General features: G+C 41.9%; 2 protein-coding genes across 3 annotated transcripts in view; both read left to right on the top strand.

Moving 5' to 3' along the window:
• Positions 1–21,405, top strand: part of LOC307121775 (uncharacterized protein) — a gene marked incomplete at its 5' end in the record, with an annotated part of 194,234 nt that overhangs the window by 34,358 nt on the left and 138,471 nt on the right. The gene's annotated exons all lie outside the window — the stretch shown is intronic.
• adam10b (ADAM metallopeptidase domain 10b) overlaps positions 1–21,405 on the top strand; it is a 39,223-nt gene that overhangs the window by 14,241 nt on the left and 3,577 nt on the right. For both annotated transcript variants that reach the window (XM_079808993.1, XM_079808994.1), the window contains 11 exons: positions 607–707; positions 779–919; positions 1,123–1,215; positions 6,098–6,281; positions 6,360–6,523; positions 7,664–7,847; positions 7,940–8,090; positions 11,610–11,793; positions 14,743–14,857; positions 15,328–15,548; positions 15,638–15,764. In XM_079808993.1, the coding sequence (XP_079665119.1) occupies positions 607–707; positions 779–919; positions 1,123–1,215; positions 6,098–6,281; positions 6,360–6,523; positions 7,664–7,847; positions 7,940–8,090; positions 11,610–11,793; positions 14,743–14,857; positions 15,328–15,548; positions 15,638–15,764 (1,665 nt within the window). The remainder of the gene's footprint in view (positions 1–606; positions 708–778; positions 920–1,122; positions 1,216–6,097; positions 6,282–6,359; positions 6,524–7,663; positions 7,848–7,939; positions 8,091–11,609; positions 11,794–14,742; positions 14,858–15,327; positions 15,549–15,637; positions 15,765–21,405) is intronic.

Raw genomic sequence — 21,405 nt, 5'->3', positions numbered from 1 at the left:
CTGAGCAAGCCAAGCCAGAGGAAACCCAAACCCCATCAGGAGCAGAATGGAGGAAAATAAACCTTGGAGAAACCAGGCTCAGTCGGGGGGGCAGTTCTCCTCTGGCCAATTAACAAACAGCGTATGATTATTATTCTGGAAACTTTACAGGTCAGAGGTCATAATAGATCAGAATATTCGAAGGATCGGAGTCATCTCGCCAGAGACGGGTTTATTGAGGATGCCGTGACGATGAGGCAGTTTCAGGAGGAGTCTGAGGCTATTGTGAGCCTTGTTAGTGGTGTTAACTAGCGATTTAATTTGACTTATTCTGTGCCCCATAGACTAGCGCTATAAGCTAATCTGTTTTTAGAACATTCCTTTAAAATCTCATCGATGACTCATCAGTGTCTCATAAATATTCATCAGGCTGTGTGTCTTATCCAATGAGCAGACGCCTCTCGTGTTCGTGTTGACGGCTGATGAGTGAGAGTCGTGGGTCATGAGTGTTCGTTCCTGCATGCCGTGATCCAGCTCTGAAATGCTTGATTCTGATTGGTCGATCGTGCAGTCACATGTTTCTGAGTTGTAACTGACCCTTGAGTCTGTCTCGGTCATGTGACGCAGATTATCCTCATAAGTACGGGCCGGAGGGCGGCTGTGCGGACGCATCTGTGTTCCAGAGGATGAAGAGGTACCAGGCGTCTGTGTGGGCGGAGCCAGTGAAGGTCAGAGCGGCCCGTGATTCGCTCTTCTTCTGCAGTCGCTCTTCTTCTTCTAACCCTCTCTTCCTCTGCAGGAGAAGCGGCCCGAGGACGAGCAGGCCTTGCTGAGGAAGAGGAGGATGACCCAGGTGGAGAAGAACACCTGCCAGCTCTTCATCCAGACAGATCACCTGTTCTACAAATACTACAAGACCAGAGAGGCCGTCATCGCTCAGGTAGGGCTTCCTCACAGCTGATGAGGATGAGGAGGAGGAGGAGGATGATGATGATGATGATCAGGATGATGAGGATGATGATGGTGATGAGGATGGTGATGATGATGGTGATGAGGATGGTGATGATGATGATGATGAGGATGATGATGATGATGATGATGATGATGATGATGATGATGATGGTGTTCTGTGTGTCTGCTCAGATCTCCAGTCATGTGAAGGCCATCGACGCCATCTACCAGGGCACAGACTTCATGGGCATCCGCAACATCAGCTTCATGGTCAAGAGGATACGGGTCAGCACAATCACACACACACACACACACACACACACACTCACACACACACACTCACACACTCCTGCTCTGCACCGAAGGTGAAAAGGCTCCTCTTGTATCCGTTGGCGTTCTTCTTCTTCTTCTTCTTCTTCTTCTTCTTCTTCTTCTTCTTCTTCCGCTCTTGAGTCTATGGTAGGGATGTGCGGTATACTGGGAAAATACTGGAATAAATTGTATTTCAAACGGTACAATATCATGATTTTGCTCATTTCGGGATATGCTGCTGTTCTGAAGTTCACCGCTAGATGGCAGTGCACAACCCAAACTGTGGCAACAGAGAACAAAATGAAAACAGCACAGCAGTTGAATCTCACTCAACACGCACAAAACTCATTAATAAAGAGAGGATTAGACGTGAAATTTGGAATTTCTTTGCTTCTAAAACTGCTGAAGAACATCAAACCTGGCCAAGCATCTGCCACTCGCCATTCCTGACTTGTATAAGACATTAAGAGATCGACAGGCGAGTGCATAAATCAAACATCTAATTAAGACATTTTCCTTTAACACTGTTCAACGCACATGCATAAGATTGTACCGTTTAAATAAAACGAAATCTCCAGCGTTCGATTTCAAAACAGGTTTTATAATATTTGCACACATAGGCTACTCTTGCCCCATTACAACCGACTGCCTTTATGGGACGACTCACTAAAGATGGACATTTTTGACATAATTGTGTGTGTGTTTGATTAAGGAAAAACACTTAATTTGGAATGCACAAGCTCTTTAGGCTTGTGTGTGTGTGTGTGTGTGTGTGTGTGTGTGTGTGTGTTGTTGGTATGAGAGCAAAGGAAACTCCCAGCGCCCATGCCATGCATCACGAAATGCTATAAAATCTCTCGCGTGTTCAAATTGGCAAGGTTTAAGGAGTCGTGGGCAGTGATTCCCGTCAGCTGTCCCGAAACCACAGTGAAAGTGTTGAATCTGAGCGCGCAGATGCTCTAATAGTGCATGTGCGATGTCTTTTGAAGCCGTTTGCACATTTTGAGACGGGAGTGTTGCTGAAATTACTTCTCACAAGAAAGTTTCCAAATGCCTGATTTGATTTGATTAATTTAATAATAAACATTTGCGGTAATTCATACCCTGTGTGGTATCGATGTAATATTGGCACTTCGGTATTAGATTGTGGTATCGAGCCATCCCTAGTCTATGGCAGCCCATAGAACCGCTTGCAGGAAAGCTATGAAATTTGGCACACTGATAGAAGACTGGCCCAACATTAACTACACTCATTTTGGAGTCTCTAACTCAATCCCTCTAGCGCCACCACCTGACCAGGGCTTGTGCTCATTGCCTTTGAACCGTAAGATTTTTCTGCCATTTTTTCATTTTCAGAAAAACCTGCTTTTCTGAACTGTTGCTCTGATTTTCCCGAAAACTGAACCACATCATCTTCAGGCCATGCCGACATAAAGTTATGGAATTCCAGTCGAATCGTCGGATCGTTCTTGAATAATGTGCGAACTAATTAGACAAAGTGCGTTTTTGCTTAATTAGAAAAATTGGCTATTTTTGCTTATAACTTCTGAACACTTTGGCCAAAAATCACAAAACTGGTGAAACTCTCTTTAGATTCAGTGTGTCACCCTGAGTCATATCAGCCATTTTTAATTTTGTAAAAATAAAAAAAGCTACATTCATACCTGCAAACTAGTCGCTTTTCGGCTAAATTCGCCGTTTTCAATCAGAATGTCATTTATGTGAATCGTGTAGATTCTATGAGTTTTTTGGGGGGGTAAAGTTGAAAGCATTGTTCACTTTACAATAATAATTGGAAATGGGCTAATTTCCCATAGACTGGTGTTCCCATTCAGAATCATTCTCGCGTTTCTGGTTATTACATTTCAAATTAAACAGCGATTGATAAGGGATAGTGTATTTCAGGTGACAGTCACGTTGAGTCTCGTGCTGCCTGTCAAATCAAAACAAATGAACATAACCGCACTAAACTCACAGAAGAAACATACTGAGGGAAAGTTTGAGTTATGATATTGTTAATAACACAAGTCGACTAAGGGAGCTGTTTTGCTGAATATCATCACGATTGCAAATGTTGCATTGAATTTTGTGGTTAAATAAACTAGTAGCCTAGTTTAACAAGTTACTTACATTTTAGACACAAACAACATTGACTTTTTTGTTCTATTTCACAGGCGAAAATGGTTCTAAAGGAAAGCCACACCTCAGAGCGGTGTTTTGTTACTGAATGATTCAGCGTTTGAATGAGTCGTTTGAATGAACGACTCAATGACTCACTCATTCAGACGGTCATTTGCCGCCACCTACTGGCAGTTTAGTTTCATGTTTAATTGTATTTTTTCTTATTTGTATATTCAAACGTTTAAAATAGGGCTGTCAAAAGATTAATCGCGATTAATCGCATCCAAAGTTTGTGTTTACATAATGTGTGTGTACTCTGTTAATTATTATTTATATATAAATACACACACATTCATGTATATATTTAAGAAATATTTGCATGTATATACTGTATATAAATTTATATAATCTATAATATATATATAAATATAAATGTTTTATATATAAAAATAACATTTTTTTCTTAAATATATACATGCTTGTGTGTGTATTTATATATAAATAATAATTATACACAGTACACACACATATATTATGTAAACACAAACTTTTATTTTGGATGTGATTAATCTTTTGACCGCCCTAAGTTTAACCTCTTAACAAGCGCCCCATTTTTGAGAATTCTTTGAAAACGATATACCCAAATGAAAATGTCTGCAGCTCTTAAACCCTATGGTCTATATTCATAAACCTGGTCTTATTTTAAACTAGACACTTGAAATATTGCTACCCAAGAGTCATAATAACTCAAAGTAATATGGGAACAGAGTAATATACATGTAAATATACATGTAAGTGACTCACGTTTTTTTTATTTTTTATTTCACTTGGGGAAAAAAATATTATAATTTAATGTTAAGAGCCTGAAAATAACTTAAATATAAAACTGAATGTCTAATCATGTCATGATTCAAATATGAGGATGATTCTCTCAGTAATGTGGCTTCTGTGAGCTTTTATGTCAAGAAAAGTCTAGGCGTCATTTCAAAAAGGCCATTTATTTCAGAACATTTGCTATTGTAAAGAGTAGTTTTTCATTCAAATAAATCTGCAATAAACTGCAATAAACTACTAATTATAATGGATAAACAGTTACTGAAAAACTAAAGCAACTATTTACAGAGATTACAAAGTGTAAAAAACTCATTTAGCTGATGGGAAGCGTCAGTAGGGAGACAGCGCGCTCCACTGCAGTTGCGCCATGGAGAGCGCGCAGCCAGCGCACTAACAGTATTCACCAAAGCCTACTTACGCAAACTGCGCAAGATAATGCCTTTTGATTGGTTACTAAGTCCATCAATCAAACCTTTGTTGGAAAGGCATTGGCTGGGCACCGAGTGCCTTTATCCAACGAAAACCATGGGCGCAATGATTGACAGCTCACCAAGCCTGTAAGGCACTTCCTCTATATGATGCATCCCAGAAGAGTCTCTGATTGAAGGAGAGAGACGAGGGTTGAACCATTGCACGTGGGAGAGACTATTCTAGCAGGGGGAGTTTGCCAGACACGGATTAGAATCGATATTTCATTGAAAATGGACATGATTGATTACGCTAACTCAAAACTCTCTTGCAAACAACGGAGGATTTTTAGTTTTTTCCCTATTTTTTCGTTGTTTTGGATTAAAAAGTGGGATGCATTTTGAAGAGTGGACTCTTACACAGAGATGTATGCGGGTGTTTATTGGATTCGTCCGATCTGATCTGAACGATAGGAGATGAAAGATGAGTAACGCTAATATTGTGCTAATGTTTACATGGCCGGTCCTTTAGCGTTTCATTTAACCCTTTCCTCTCTGGTGTATTTATTGCAAAAACAAGTTCAGAACATGAATCTTGAGTGTTTTAGCTTTCAAATGATGCATAGTTTGTGATAGTTGATTGAATATTTTGAATAAAACAAAAGTAAATAAAAGTACACACCCCTCCACTTCCGTCAACCCCCCCGTCCACGATCCGATGCGGGTTAAGAAGTTAAAACATCTCATAGCATTGTTTGTAGTAGTTGTAATTTTTCAGTGTGAATGATTTAATTTGATTGGTAACAAGCCCTATAGTGTCTTATTATTATAACTGAATTTATTGATCAAATGTAAGAATTAGACTTGAAAGATGATGCATACATTTAATTAGGTTAAAAAAATGCAGATTTAAGTATGTAAAAGCTGATTTAACACTGAGAATTTTGCTTCAGAATAAATATATTATATGTTATTATAATATATTCTCATGCCGAGAACATGGATACCAATTTTTCTATATTTGTCCAAACTTCCTTTCCGCCATTTTGTTTTTCTTTAAAAACCTACTTTTTCGAACTCCTCCTGATGTCCAATTTTCACCAAAATCGAATCGTATCATCTTCAGACCGTGCCGACAAAAAGTAGTGGATTTCATGCGATAGACGAAACCGTTTTCATACAGCGCAGCGGTGAAGTGACTCTGAGGCTGGATCTCTGCAATGCTTAGGCACACTGACCCCAAACTTTGCCTCACTCTGACCACATCGATTTCGTAACTGCGCCACCTATTGGTCAAAAGTGATAAATCTTTATATATGATTTGTCAGCCATTTTGTCTAAAATGGTCTTTAGTGGCTCATCGTTGCAGTCGGTCTGACGCTCTTCTCGTTGTGTGATCTGTTAAACTGTCGAGTGTTTTCTGAGGGTAATGGTGTATTTCAGTGGCATTGATATGAGCTGTTGTTGAAGCTGGTTTGAACTGGTTTCCTCAGATAAACACCACCAATGACGAGCGGGACCGCTCTAACCCGTTCCGCTTCGCCAACATTGGGGTGGAGAAGTTTCTGGAGCTGAACTCGGAGCAGAACCATGATGATTACTGCCTGGCCTACGTCTTCACGGACCGGGACTTCGACGACGGCGTGCTGGGGCTGGCCTGGGTCGGCGCTCCCGCTGGTAAAGCTCACGCTTCTGCGCTGATCCAGATCAGTGTGTGTGTGAGTGTGTGTGTGTGACGTGTGTGTGTTTCCTCAGGGAGCTCGGGGGGAATCTGTGAGAAGAGTAAGCTCTATTCTGACGGGAAGAAGAAGTCCCTGAACACCGGCATCATCACGGTTCAGAACTACGCCTCACACGTGCCTCCCAAAGTCTCCCATATTACATTCGCCCACGAGGTCGGACACAACTTCGGCTCGCCGGTGAGTGGGCGGATCCGCCGGTCACATGACGAGAACACCAGTCCCTCCTGAAGAACGCCATTACGCGATCGCATGATTTCATGCAGAATCAGCCTATCCGCATATTTATGCGGGAGCCGCATTTTTTCAAATGAGCCGCACTTTCGCCGCATAAATTGCCCATTTCCGCGTGCAAAATATGCAGAGCTAGCATGATTTCATAATCCCCACATTTTTATTGCGAAAAACTCATATATATTAGCAGAAAGTTGAAAAATGTTCGTTTACTTCACACAAGAGCCGCCATTTCCCCCTGTTGCCATGGGAATGTTTAGAAGTGACGTAATTACCCGACGAGAACATCATCGAAAAGCTGCAAACCCCGTGGAGAAACCACAGATATCGCTGAAACCATGATGAAGCTCGCAAACTCCCATTGGCCAACAAAAATAACAGCAAAAGACCAAAGCAAAGCAGTTTCCCGGTGTGACGACCGATTCAAAACACTGCATCATGAAGCTTCGAAGCGTTAGGAATCAGTGAGTCGATTCAGCGGTTTGGAGCGTTATGAATCAGTGAGTCGATTCAGCGGTTTGGAGCGTTATGAATCAGTGAGTCGATTCAGCGGTTTGGATAGCCAAAGTCACGTATTTCAGCTGTTTGACACGCGATCCGAATCATGAATCGACTCACTGATTCATAACGCTCTGAACCGCTGAATCTACTCGCAGATTCATAACGCTCTGAACCGCTGAATCGACTCACTGATTCATAACGCTTCGAAGCTTCATGATGGCGTGTTTTGAAATCGTCATCACTATATAAGTCGTTATTTAGGGTTTTTTTGCGCACAGAAACTATTCTCGTCTTCATAAAGTTATTGTAGAGCCGCTGTAGTGAGATGGACTTTGTAACTTTAGTCTTTAGTGTCTTTTAAGGGTCTTGAGAGTGTAAAGTTGAGCCAATGGAGGCCTTTCAGAGCCATCGGATTTACTGAAAGTTATTTATGAATTTTTTCAGAAGTTGTAGCATATTTCTTTGATGATGATGGTGATGATGATGATGATGATGATGATGATGATGATGATGATGATGATTATGGTGATGATGATGATGAATATAAAGGTGATGATGATGATGATGGTGGTGGTGTTCCCTCAGCATGACTCCGGGTCGGAGTGCACCCCTGGCGAGTCTAAGAGCCAGGATAAGAAGGAGCGCGGGAACTACATCATGTACGCTCGCGCCACATCTGGAGACAAGCTGAACAACAACAAGTTCTCCGTGTGCAGCATCAAGAACATCAGCCAGGTGCTGGAGAAGAAGCGGGGCAGCTGTTTCGTGGGTGAGGCGCGCTCAGAGCGGCGGGCGGAGCGGGGTCAGAGGTCAGGACGCAGCTGACCTGTGTGTGTGTGTGTGTGTGTGTGTGTTGGGCAGAGTCCGGGCAGCCCATCTGTGGGAACGGGCTGGTGGAGCCGGGTGAGGAGTGTGACTGCGGATACAGCGATCAGTGTAAAGACGACTGCTGCTACGACGCCAACCAACCCGACAACAGGAAGTGCAAACTCAAACCCAACAAAGTCTGCAGGTACAAACACTGGGCCGCCCTGAAGAGTGACCCGTCTCACCACCTTCAGGAGTGTGTGTTTCTGCTGAGGCTGCACACAGATAACGCCTGAACATGAGCTGTAGTGGCGTGTGTTAGACAGGTTTATACATGTGCTGGTGTTTTTAATGACTCATTAGTCAGATTGATCAAGAGCTCCATAAATCAAACAAGCTCTACAATCTCATAAAATAACTCCATATTTAAAGGGTAACTTCAGTGGTTTAGCTTTAGGCTTTGTATCAGTAGAAACCCCGTAGTATATTCAAATTATGGTACTTTCCCCCCTCATGTCCCCCTGAGACCAGAGAATTATGCATTTTATTTCTGGAACAATTCCTCCGATGACGCAAATATCGTCATTTTGTGTCATCTGAGGATCTTTTGGCCAGAGGCTAAAGACTACAGCCACTAGATGGAGCTGTTCCGCATGTTATCAACCCGCACATAGGGGAGAGATCTCACACACAGAATGTAGACACAGGCGGCCCCACGGACATTCATAATAACAGAGCAACTTTTCAATGAATTCCTGTGATAGTTTAGCTTTCATATGCGATCTGAAAACGTGCCAGACTGGGGCTTAACATTACCTCAGCTCAGCTCAGCTCTTACTTCACTCTCTGATTAATGAGATCTGACTCTGCTGCATCTGTGCCGTGACTCTCGTTCAGCTCACTCACACTTTATTGAAAAGACACGTTCAGTTTTTATTTGTAGTGTTTATTCTCTAACTGAACGAAATGATTGTATTACTATGAAGATCAAAACGACGGAGTGGCCTCATAGGGCAGCAAAGCAAGTGCATTCTGGGAGTTGTTGTCTTTCATCCACATGAGACAAAAATACATTTTCTGTCTTTTCTCAGTCTAGAAGGCACCAAATTAAAAGATAATTTCACGTTTCTACTGCATAAATGACCCTGTTTAAATACAAAGCTTAAAGGGATAGTTCACCCAAAAACGAAAATTTTGTGTTTTTTGCACCCCTAGGATGCAGGTGTCTTCGTTTCTTCAGTAGAACACAAATGAAGATTTTTAACTCAACCGTTGCTGTGTGTCACTCATATAATGCTTGTCAATGGAGTCTAATTCTATTAGAGTAAAAAAAACATGGACAGACAACTTCAAATTAAACCCGCGGCTCGTGACGACACATTGATGTCTTAAGACATGAAACCATCGGTTTCTGAGAGAAACCCAACGGTATTTATGCAAATATATCACCTCATATCAGACGAACGCTTCAGCTCTGCAGACTGACATCACTTCCTGTCAGTGAGGTCAAATAGTGGCCGGGTCATAGATAAATACAACCCCAAATCAGAAAAAGTTGGGACAGTATGGAAAACGCAAAAAAAAAAAAAAGAAGTGATTTCTAAATTAACTTTGACTTGTATTTCATTGCAGACAATATGAACACAAAATATTTCATGTTTTGTCTGGTCAACTTCATGTCATTTGTAAATATGCATCCTTTCCTGTCATTCAGACCTGCAACACATTTCAAAAAAAGTTGGGACAGGAGCAATTTAGGGCTAGTAATGAGGTAAAGTGGTTAAATAATGATGTGATTTGAAACAGGTGATGTCAACAGGTGATTGTAATTATGATTTGGTACAAAAGCAGCATCCAAGAAAGGTCTAATCCTTTAGGAGCAAAGATGGGCAGAGGATCGCCAGTTTGCCAACAAATACGGGAGAAAATTATTGAAATGTTTAAAAACAATGTTCCTCAAAGAAAGATAGGAAGAGATTAGGATATTTCACATTCAACAGTGCATAACATAATTAAAAGATTCAAGGAATCTGGAGGAATTTCAGTGCGTAAAGGACAAGGGCGCAAGCCTAAGCTGAACAACCGTGATCTCCGACCCCTCAGGCGGCACTGCATCAAGAATCGTCATCATCTAGAAGCCATATCACCACATGGGCTCAGGACTACTTTGGCAAACCTTTGTCAAGTACCACAATACGTAGTTACATCCACAAATGCCAGTTAAAACTGTACTGTGCCAAAAGGAAGCCCTATGTTAACAGTGTCCAGAAGCGCCGTCGACTTCTCTGGGCTCGAGGCATCTGGGATGGACCATCACACAGTGGAAACGTGTACTGTGCTCAGATGAAGCAGTATTTCAGGTGTTTTTTGGGAGGAATGGACGCCGTGTGCTCCGGACCAAAGAAGAAAAGGATCATCCAGACTGTTACCAGCAACAAGTCCAGAAGCCAGGGTGTGTCATGGTATGGGGTTGTGTCAGTGCCCTTGGCAAAGGTAACTTGCACTTCTGTGAAGGCGCCATTAATGCTGAAAATTCAGATTAATGCTGATTTATTCAGTCCTGGCTGTGGAGGAAGAGGGTTCGGGTACTTGACTGGCCTGCCTCAGTCCTGACCTGTCTCCAATAGAGAATGTGGACAACGAAGACCCCGAACTGTTGCCCACCTTAAGACTTGTTTGCAGGAAGAATGGGACAAAATTACACCTGAAACACTTCATCACTTGGTGTCTTCAGTCCCTAAACGTCTTTTAAGTGTTGTGAAAAGGAATGGCAACATTACAAAGTGGTAAATGCTTTACTGTCCCAACTTTTTTTGAAATGTGTTGCAGGTCTGAATGACAGGAAAGGATGCATATTTACAAATGACATGAAGTTGACCAGACAAAACATGAAATATTTTGTGTTCATATTGTCTGCAATGAAATACAAGTCAAAGTAAATTTAGAAATCACTTCTTTTTAATTTTTTTTTGCGTTTTCCATACTGTCCCAACTTTTTCTGATTTGGGGTTGTAGATAGATTCCTCTTTAGTGCCTGCGTGGATCGCTCGAATGAGGTAACTATATATATATGAACCGGCCGTATTTTGACCTCACTGACAGGAAGTGATGTCAGTCTGCAGAGCTGAAGCGTTCGTCTGATATGAGGTGATATATTTGCATAAATACCGTTGGGTTTCTCTCAGAAACTGATGGTTTCGTGTCTTAAGACATCAATGTGTCGTCACGAGCCGCGGGTTTAATTTGAAGTTGTCTGTCCATGTTTTTTTTACTCTAACAGAATTAGACTCCATTGACAAGCATTATATGAGTGACACACAGCAACGGTTGAGTTAAAAATCTTCATTTGTGTTCTACTGAAGAAACGAAGACGCCTACATCCTGGATGCCTTAGGGGTTAGCAAAACATTTTTCGTTTTTGGGTGAACTATCCCTTTAATGCTAAATCACTGAAGTAACCCTTTAACTCTATCATCATCAGAGTGGACTTCTGTACTGGTTCTGACCAGCAGGGGTCACCAGCATCAGTCAGAAGACTCAGAGGTCATGAGGGCGGTGTTCCTCCATCTCGTGTGTTAGCGTTTACTTCATCAGGCTCTGATTGGCTTGTTCTGTTATTGTTTCCCACTCACACACCCTTGACTCTCTGCAGAGAAGAACAGCGTTTCTTTAGTTTCCCTCAGTCGTGTGTGTGTGTGTGTGTGTGTGTGTGTGTGTGTGTCAGTCCGAGTCAGGGCCCGTGCTGTACGCCGGAGTGCAGCTATAAGAGCCGTAATGAGAAGTGTCGTGAGGAGTCTGAGTGCGCACACATGGGCCTGTGCAGCGGAGCCTCCGCCCAGTGCCCCACCTCAGAGCCCAAGGCCAACTTCACTGCCTGCCATGGGGACACACAGGTGTGCCTCAACGGGGTGAGTGACCTCACACACACACACACACACTCACACACTCACACACACACACACACACCTCAGAGCCCAAGGCCAACTTCACCGCCTGCCATGGGGACACACAGGTGTGCCTCAACGGGGTGAGTGACCTCACACACACACACACACACACACACACACACACACACACACACCTCAGAGCCCAAGGCCAACTTCACCGCCTGCCATGGGGACACACAGGTGTGCCTCAACGGGGTGAGTGACCACACACACACACACACACTCACACACACACACTCACACACACACACAAGTATCCCTTTAAGGACAAAAGATTAGGCCGCGCCACAGTGCATACATTTTTCTAAAGGCCATAATGACTATAATGTTATATTAAAAAGTTAATGTTGAACATTTTTAGATGCACTTGGCTACGCGTTTCAGCCGCATATATTCCCATTGAAAATGAACTCATTTTAGGACAATGCAAATACATTAAAGAACCATATACTTACTGAGCATTAACGTGTTTCATGGAGTGGACGATTTGATGACTAGTTGCCTATAAATATTGTAAAGGTGAAAAAGTCAAAATTCAGAGGCATGTTATCAATAACCATTTTTTGAATGTGTGATCAGTGTGGCCAGATTTGGTAGACAATTTCCAGCCCAAAAACTCACCAAATGTACATTTATATATATAAAAAAATGGTTATTGATAACATGCCTGGTTATTGATAACAATTTTGACTTTTTGCACCTTTACAATACTTATAGGCAACTAGTCACTCCAAGAAAAAAAACCAAAACTTTAACTGCCAAAATAATGATATTATTTTATTGCCATACCAATCAATGTTGATAAGTAAGTTACCATTTTATCTCCTTAAAACATAACATTAATGATAAAAAAAATTAACAAAATCCCAGTAAAACGGATCAAATATGACTATATGTCCAGGTAGAAACTGTCAAAACCGCAATCCCTCAGAAAAACACATACATCATTTTCAGTGTCAACAGTAAGAAGCCAATTTACGTGCAAAAAGTGCCCAATATAGAGATTGGAAAAAGCTATGTAATAAACAGGCAGTTCACACGTTAATGCACACACCACTGCCAAAATGCGTAATTCATTGATACTGTACAATAATCCGTCAACAAATAAATTACAACAATGCGCTTACCTTTGTGTTGCACTTTGCTGTGACAAAACTACAGTATGTCTTTCGTGAAGTACATGGCACATAAACTTAGCACAGTCAGAACGGATTAATGGTTGATCTAAACCTCTTTCAGCATCTGGCGGGGTTGCTAGTTGCAGATGTCCTAAGTGTGTGTATGATGATGGACTGGAGTCACGGTTATATTTATAAAGAGTCTTCGAGTCACAGGTGTAATTCACGTTTGAGAGTTGAGTCACTCTCCCACTCTTTACTGTAGATACAACTTACTGTGTATTTATGCCTCTGTCATAGCGATCACTGGAATATACAGCTAAGAGTCATTGCGTTAAAAACCCGGCTAAAGTCATGAATGAGCACGTCTGCCTGCTGATCACTGATTGGCTGAAAGTACGTGCTCGTCGGCGAGAACCCGCCCTATCTGGCTCATGGTGTGTGATTTGTGCAGGTGCAGGCGTGATTGATCGCCTACAACCCAATAGGGTGTCGGAATGGTTTGTGTTTATCCTTCTCATCCAACCACAATCATATTCACTCTATCCGGATGGCGCGATTTATCTGGATAGGTTTAATTAATGAGAAGCCGGAATGAAAACATGCCGAAATGGAATAGGAGTAACGAGGCTATTTTTAAAATGTAAGGAGTAGAAAGTACAGATAATTGCTTGAAAATGTAAGGAGTAGAAGTAAAAAGTAGGCTGAAAAATAATTACTCCAGTAAAGTATAGATACTCAAAATTTCTACTTAAGTAAGGTAACGAAGTATTTGTACTTCGTTACTTGACACCTCTGACACACACACACACACACACACACACACTGCCCCTGCCCCTAAACCTACCCATCTCACACACACACACACACACACTGCCCCTGCCCCTGCCCCTAAACCTATCCATCACACACACACACACACACACACACACACACACACACACACACACACACACTGCCCCTGCCCCTAAACCTATCCATCACACACACACACACACACACACTGCCCCTGCCCTTAAACCTATCCATCACACACACACACACACACACACACACACACACACACTGCCCCTGCCCCTAAATCTATCCATCACACACACACACACACACACACACACACTTCCCCTGCCCCTGCCCCTAAACCTACCCATCACACACACACACACACTGCCCCTGCCCCTAAACCTATCCATCACACACACACACACACACACACACACACACACACTGCCCCTGCCCCTAAACCTATCCATCACACACACACACACACACACACTGCCCCTGCCCCTAAACCTATCCATCACACACACACACACACACACACACACACACTGCCCCTGCCCCTAAATCTATCCATCACACACACACACACACACACACACACACACACACACACTTCCCCTGCCCCTGCCCCTAAACCTACCCATCACACACACACACACACACACACTGCCCCTGCCCCTAAATCTATCCATCACACACACACACACACACACACACTTCCCCTGCCCCTGCCCCTAAACCTAACCCTCACAGGAGACTGTGCAGTTCACTTTCTGTGAAAAAAACCTCATTCTGTGATTTATAAGCATTTTGAAAAGTGAGGACATGGGGAACGTCCTCATATTTCACCCTCTTTTTGTAATACCCATGTCATTATACACATTTGAGTCCTGATATTTCACAAAAACATGCCCACACACACACACACACACACACATTCACATCCACACATGTTTACGCCACTCATGTCTGATCCTCTGTGTGTGTGTGTGTGTGTGTGTGTGTCCAGGGCTGCTCCGGCTCCATCTGTGAGAAGTACGGTCTGGAGGTCTGCACCTGTGCCAGTGCCAGTGTGGAGGACAAAGACGAGACGGAGCTCTGCCACGTGTGCTGCATGGAGAAAAGTCAGTGTGAACACCAGTGTGTGTGTGTGTGTGTGTGTGTGTGTGTATTCTTACCACAGATCAGTACAATGGCTCATTTCCCTTCTCAGAGCAGCTTCATAACCCATGAATGCGTCATTCCTGTGGTAAAGCACTGATGGAAATGATCGCAGTCTCTGATCACAATCGTCCCGCAATGATGATGTCATTAATGTGTGTGTGTTGATGTCTGACTAATGCATGTTGTGCGAATACACTCTGCCTTTACTACATGAATGCAATCATTAGATCAGACACAGTGCAGAGATGCAGCGCTTTATTTCACAGTCACATGATAACAGTAGATCATGCGTCATTACACTCAACTAAACCCACTCGTGTGTGTGATAATACTAATAAGGGCAAAACTAAAACATCAAGAACTACATGGAAGTTTATCTTTCATTGCGTTTCCGTACAGTAATGTGTGTGTGTGTGTGTGTGTGTGTCAGTGAACCCCAGCACCTGCAGCAGCACTGGCTCGGAGCGGCTCTCCCGCTTCTTCAATAAGAAGGTCACCACTCTCCAGGCCGGCTCGCCCTGCAACGACTTCAAGGGCTACTGCGACGTGTTCATGAAGTGCCGGCTGGTGGACGCCGATGGGCCGCTGGCCCGCCTGAAGAAGGCCATCTTCAACCCCGAGCTGTACGAGAACATCGCAGAGTGGATAGTGGCAAGTGTCCTCTCCTCTGCGCGTGTGTGTGAGTGTGTGTGTGTGTGTGTGCGTGCGTGTGTGTGTTGAACATGTGTGTTTGTGCGCAGGCTCACTGGTGGGCGGTGTTGCTGATGGGAATCGCTCTGATCATGCTGATGGCCGGATTCATCAAGATCTGCAGCGTCCACACGCCCAGCAGTAACCCCAAACTGCCCCCCCCCAAACCCCTGCCAGGTGAGCACCCAAAGAACTTACCATATGAATATCAACATCTTACTACTGTACTGTAAAGTACAATTATATTCTTTATTTTACAGTTCAGTTGTATTACAGCATATTTTTGTCTTAGATAATTAAGAATATGAATTATTATTATTTCTTCTAAGTATTTATATTTTAATTGTATAAAATGACGACAATAATAATGATTAAATATAGCTGCTAGCAGCCATTACCGGGGCTAGCGCAACAACGCTAGCAGACCAACTGCAGCATGAGTAAGGACATGTGGAGACGGCTCGAGCAAAAAGGTTGAAAACCCATAAATACAGTGAGTTGTAATGAAATATAATTGCTTATAATATAATTTAATTATAGTTTCAGGCCAGCGCTCTCTTGTGGTCAGTACCTCCAGGGCACGGTGCCCGAAACACACACTGAGTTTCGTAACGATACACCAAGGCTTTCATATATTATCGCAATACGCAAAACCATGGGCGTCGGAACCATTGTAAGACCCACCCACTTTTTACGATCAGTGATATTGGACCCACTCACTTTTATCGTCTCTAATTCAGCATGTCTGTTTACCCCTAATCGATAAACACTTATTATTAAACACGTTAGATGCTTTATTTCCACTTTTCTAATATTTTCTTCATTTTTATTGAGAATAAATGCCTTTCCGATGTGATGGGCAAAGGGAGTAGAGTGAGTTCAGCAAAAGGCGGACTCGAACCTCTGGTCGATTTGTGTCTCAACCTGATGCCGTGTGTCTCACCCCTACACTACTGCTGCTCTCACTGACATGGCGATTTCCGAAATCTTGTCTTTCCGAACTATACGTTTAGCAAGCAAAGCGGTATATTTGTACTTAATGTAATTGGCATCTACTCCAGTAAAAAATTTCTGAGGACCCACCCACATTTTTTTTGCTTCCGACGCCCATGTGCGAAACCATTGCAGTTACAGCTTTGTATCTTTTTCGTCGTTTTGTTTTTAAAATGCCAATATTGAAGTCATTCAGACCACTGGTACTGTAGTTAGGGCCAATTTGATGTTTTGTTCAATTATAGCGCCACCAAGTGGCACAGTCCCATGTAACATGTATAAATACTGCAATAGAAGATTTAAATAGTGGACCAGTATCAGAAGAACCAAATTCAGCTCAGGGAGGAAAAGGTTGTGCTTAATGAACCACAGACACAAGATTGCGGTACCCAAAGGTGTAATAGATTACAGTGACATAAGTTGACAGACAATTACACTATTTACATGTACACAAAGATAGTATTGAGTTCATAATAGTTAATAAACAGATCTACGTGTTCTCAGTTCAGTTCATACGCAACAATTCGAGTGCTTAAATGCATCCACGCACAACCCACACAATGGGCAGAGTCCGACAATCAGGAATGTTCATGAAAATAATCCGTCCGTAAAATAAAATGAATGTGAAAAAATAAATGAAAGTGTATAATGGTGTGTGGGGGTGTGTGAGGGGAGCAGCTGCAACGCCTCCTACCACACCGGCAGATGCTTGCACTCTTAATCTTCGGTTCAGGGCCTAGTAGCTCGCCATCCATACAGGAACCTGGCCTGTATAAACAGGGCCAAGCAACGAGTAACACTGGTTAAGTTTTACAAATAAATAACAACCATATAAGATCATAATGTCATCATATAATCATATCATCATCGTCATCATAGTCATCATATTCATCATCATCGTCATGTACATGATTCAACTTTATCCTGCATATAGCAACAAGAGTACTCTATAACTAATCATCATCATCATAAAATCTCAGCATTAAATAGGAAACCATCTCATAATCATCAACATCAATATTGCTATAAATGCCATCAAATATTAGTGCATTATTCATATAAATTCGATACAATGAAGCACATGATCATATATATCTATAAACACATACGAAATCTGATTCAATAATAAATAAATACAGCCAGCGCCAGCGCCGGCTAATAAATTCATATGCCACACACAAGAGCAGTAGTATTTTAGCGCCGTATGATACAAACAAATGACACTCACCAGTTCCAGTCTCATTAAATCACTCACATCAATCTCAACATGAAATGGAGTCATCTGCAGCAGCTCAACACATCGACTCCCACACACACACAAACCAACAGCGCGCCGCCATATTTAAAGGGAAATGACGCTGCTTCTGTATCCAATCTCGCGATATTTGGACAAATCTCGCGATAACATGAACAGTGGGGAGTCGTGAGAAGAGAGCATAAGGCAGAAAATAACCAGGGTTACACCCACCTCTTTGTATGTGTCCTCATACATAAGTGTACCAAAGTTGGTGAAAATATCTCATCTCGTTTAGGAGTTTAGATATTTGTATTTGAGCATATAAGATAACCCACAGCTGACTTTGATTGCATTTGCAGTTTTGCCTCTTGCCCACTAACATTACTCTGACCCGCTCTGACTCTGATTCCTGCGGTGGGTTCGTCTCGATCGGACTAACGGTTTAGAAGATATTCACGGAAGTTGTTTAAGCGCTAAATCACAGTATCGTTGGACTCGGCAAGGATTCAGGAGTATAAGGATGTGACCCGTGAAAAGGAGTCAACCTAATCCAAAGTTATAAGCCTGTGAATATTTGATTTTACCACTAGGTGGCGCTGGCTCGAAACTTCTCAGACTCCTTCAGGGCATCGTGCCGATGACCCACACCGAGTTTCACAACGATACGCTAATGCCTTCATAAAATACAGCATTTGACTACAAAATTCAAAATGGCTGACACCCAAAATGGCCGATATGAGATAATTGGATCCATAATTCGATAAAGCGTTGAGGAGATTCAGTTTTGCGTCTGTTTTCGCAAGCGCTACCTAACATTTGTTCACAGGATGGTCTGAAGATGCAGCAGCGGCCCTGGAGGAGTTCGGGAAGTACGTTTGCGCAAAATTGCTACCCTTCTGAAAAAGTAGTTATACACTACAAGTTACTACTAATATAGCCAGCTACATCAAAACTACTCTATTTTATTTTAACAATTAAATTACATGTTTACAATTAACTGAATAATCGTTAATGTAGAATGTTTTAAGTTAAATGTTTGGGGTTTAAAACAACACAACACAATTATGATTAGAGTGAAGTTTTATTTAGTAAACTATCCAAATATACAATACTCATATGTCTATATCTCAAACTGACTGTCTGCAGAATCGCTACACGTCACATCAATGCCAGAACCAAATATAGACAACTTACACAGAGTAGACAAGTTATAAACCCACTCCTGTACGTCCTTTACATAATCATCAGACGATCTCTCTCTGTGAACCGTAAAGCCGCAAGATGCGCGATGAAGCAATAGATGGCGGGAATGCGCGATGTTAGTATGTGATCAAATAAGAAGAAAAAGCTGTGCTGCTTCAATGCATTGCAGGCTCGTCAAAAACACAACGCAATGTAGCTTTTGGTTGCACTACACCGCTACTTGCTGGATAAAGTAGTTAGCTACTGGAAAAGCTACATTGTTTTAAAAGCAACTGAGCTACTGAAAAATGTAGTTAAGTTAGTAGTGTCGCTACTTGTAGTTAACTACTCCCCAACACTGGTTACCAGGCCCTGTAAGAACATACCTCACAATGGGGTGTAGGTTTTCCCCCTGGGGCACCTGAGCTGCCCATAGACTTACTATGGTGAGGGACGGCCCATGAACACTTGTGTTTCCTGCTATGGGAACCTGCATAGGGATTCTGTATTGACCATAACTCTGGATCACAGTGTCATAGAGACAAGGGGGTGGACTCAACTCACTATTAGCTTTGAGAACATTTAATGGTGTATTTTGGTGATATCTAGTATATAAAGTCCCATTAAACCTTTCACACACACACATCAGTGACGGCGATGAGCGAACTCCATTCATGCTGGTCATGTGTTTCGAGCGCTGGTCTCTCTTCAGCTGACGCACGACGTTCCACGAACTGCCACAAATAAAGCTTAAGTGAGTTAAAGAGCATATTGCAGGTTAAAAAAAATTCTAAATGAATATATTACCTTGTATGAAAATACTATATGAAAAGGTAATGCAGGATTTAAAATGTTTTAAAAGGACATAAGAGCACGTAAAAAAGCCGCTTGTAAAAAGCGCTTTTTTTTTTCAACATGGCGTCACGAGAGGGAGTCGCTCGCTGGGCTCTGCGTCGCCTGTGCAGAATAGGCTGATATTCAGTGCGAGTCTGTGTGTTTTCGGTAGATTTTCTGTTCTAGTGTATCATTGTCAGGGTGAATTATTGTGTCCAGCCTCATCAAGGCCACAGGTTTCCTGTTAAACAAAAGTTGAGGACACCTGGAAACCTGTATGTGCAGGTGAAGAGACACTTCACTTCTGCATCTGCGTCGACACACGCGGTGGTGTGTGTGTGTGTGTGTGTGTGTGTGTGTGTGTGTGTGTGTGTGTGTGTGTGTGTGTGTGTGTGTAGTGTTCACTTTAGATCATCGCAGCGATATGATGTGTTTAACATGCTAATGCTCATGTAAAGGATGATATTAAATTAATAAACATCCACACACGATGCTTCTCTGCCGTCGTGTTTACGTGAATCAATTTGAGCATTGATGAATACACAGTACATTAACACAAATACAGTCTCACACTTTTCAAAAAATGTGGAATTATGTTCTGGTAATATATATATATATATATAACGCTTGTTTGGGACAAGTGGATTTTTTCAAGGGGCAAGTGTAAAATAATTGTACTTGCCTGATGGAAAAGTATCCTGATTTAAAACGTCAAAACAAAAACTAACTAGAGAATCACCAAAGAGCAATAATGATTCTGCATCAGTGTAAGTGGAGATGGATAGTGGATAGTAATAATAAAACTAACTGACATTAATAAGGTTGAGCTGTTGAGGCTCACACAGCCTCGAGGAGAAAATCAAAAACAATGAACTCATACACAGAAACTCAGTGAACATACACGGTTAAAATTGTCGTTTTTATATTTATAACATATGATACAGTTAAGCAACATCACACTAACAAGAGTGTGTTTTCCTGAACTCCATCACGACTGAACATGAGCCTGATTTCATACGGCAGTTCCATAAACAATTAATAACATTAAGTCACTTACATTTTAGATGCAATATTGACTGTTTTTGTTCTATTTAAGCAGCGAAAATAGTTCCAAACAAAGATTACAGCAGAACCATAACCCGTCTCACAGCAACAGTGTGTGTGTGTGTGTGTGTGTGTGTGTGTGTGTGTGTGTGTGTGTGTGTGTGTTACTGAATGATTCAGTGTTTGAATGAATCGGTTGAATCAAAGATTCAATTACCTGTTCGTAAACGAGCGGCTCATTCCTGAATGAATCATCCGTTTCACTGAATCGACTCAGACTCGCTCATTCAGACGGTCACAGCGCCACCTACTGGTGCTTTACTTTCATCTTTCCAACATTTCTTATTTGTATATTCAAAAATATTTAAAACAATCACATATTATTTAATGCAGTTGTAATTTTTCAGTGTAAAAGATTTAATTTGATTGGTAACAGCCTATAGTGTCTTATTATTCTAGTTTAATTTATAGATCAAATTTAAGAATATAAACTGAAAGCTGAAGCATATAGCCTATATTTAATAAGAT

Source organism: Gobio gobio, assembly GCF_949357685.1.
Source record: "Gobio gobio genome assembly, chromosome: 25".
Lineage (NCBI taxonomy): Eukaryota > Metazoa > Chordata > Actinopteri > Cypriniformes > Gobionidae > Gobio > Gobio gobio.
This window is presented reverse-complemented; position numbering and strand designations above follow the sequence as displayed.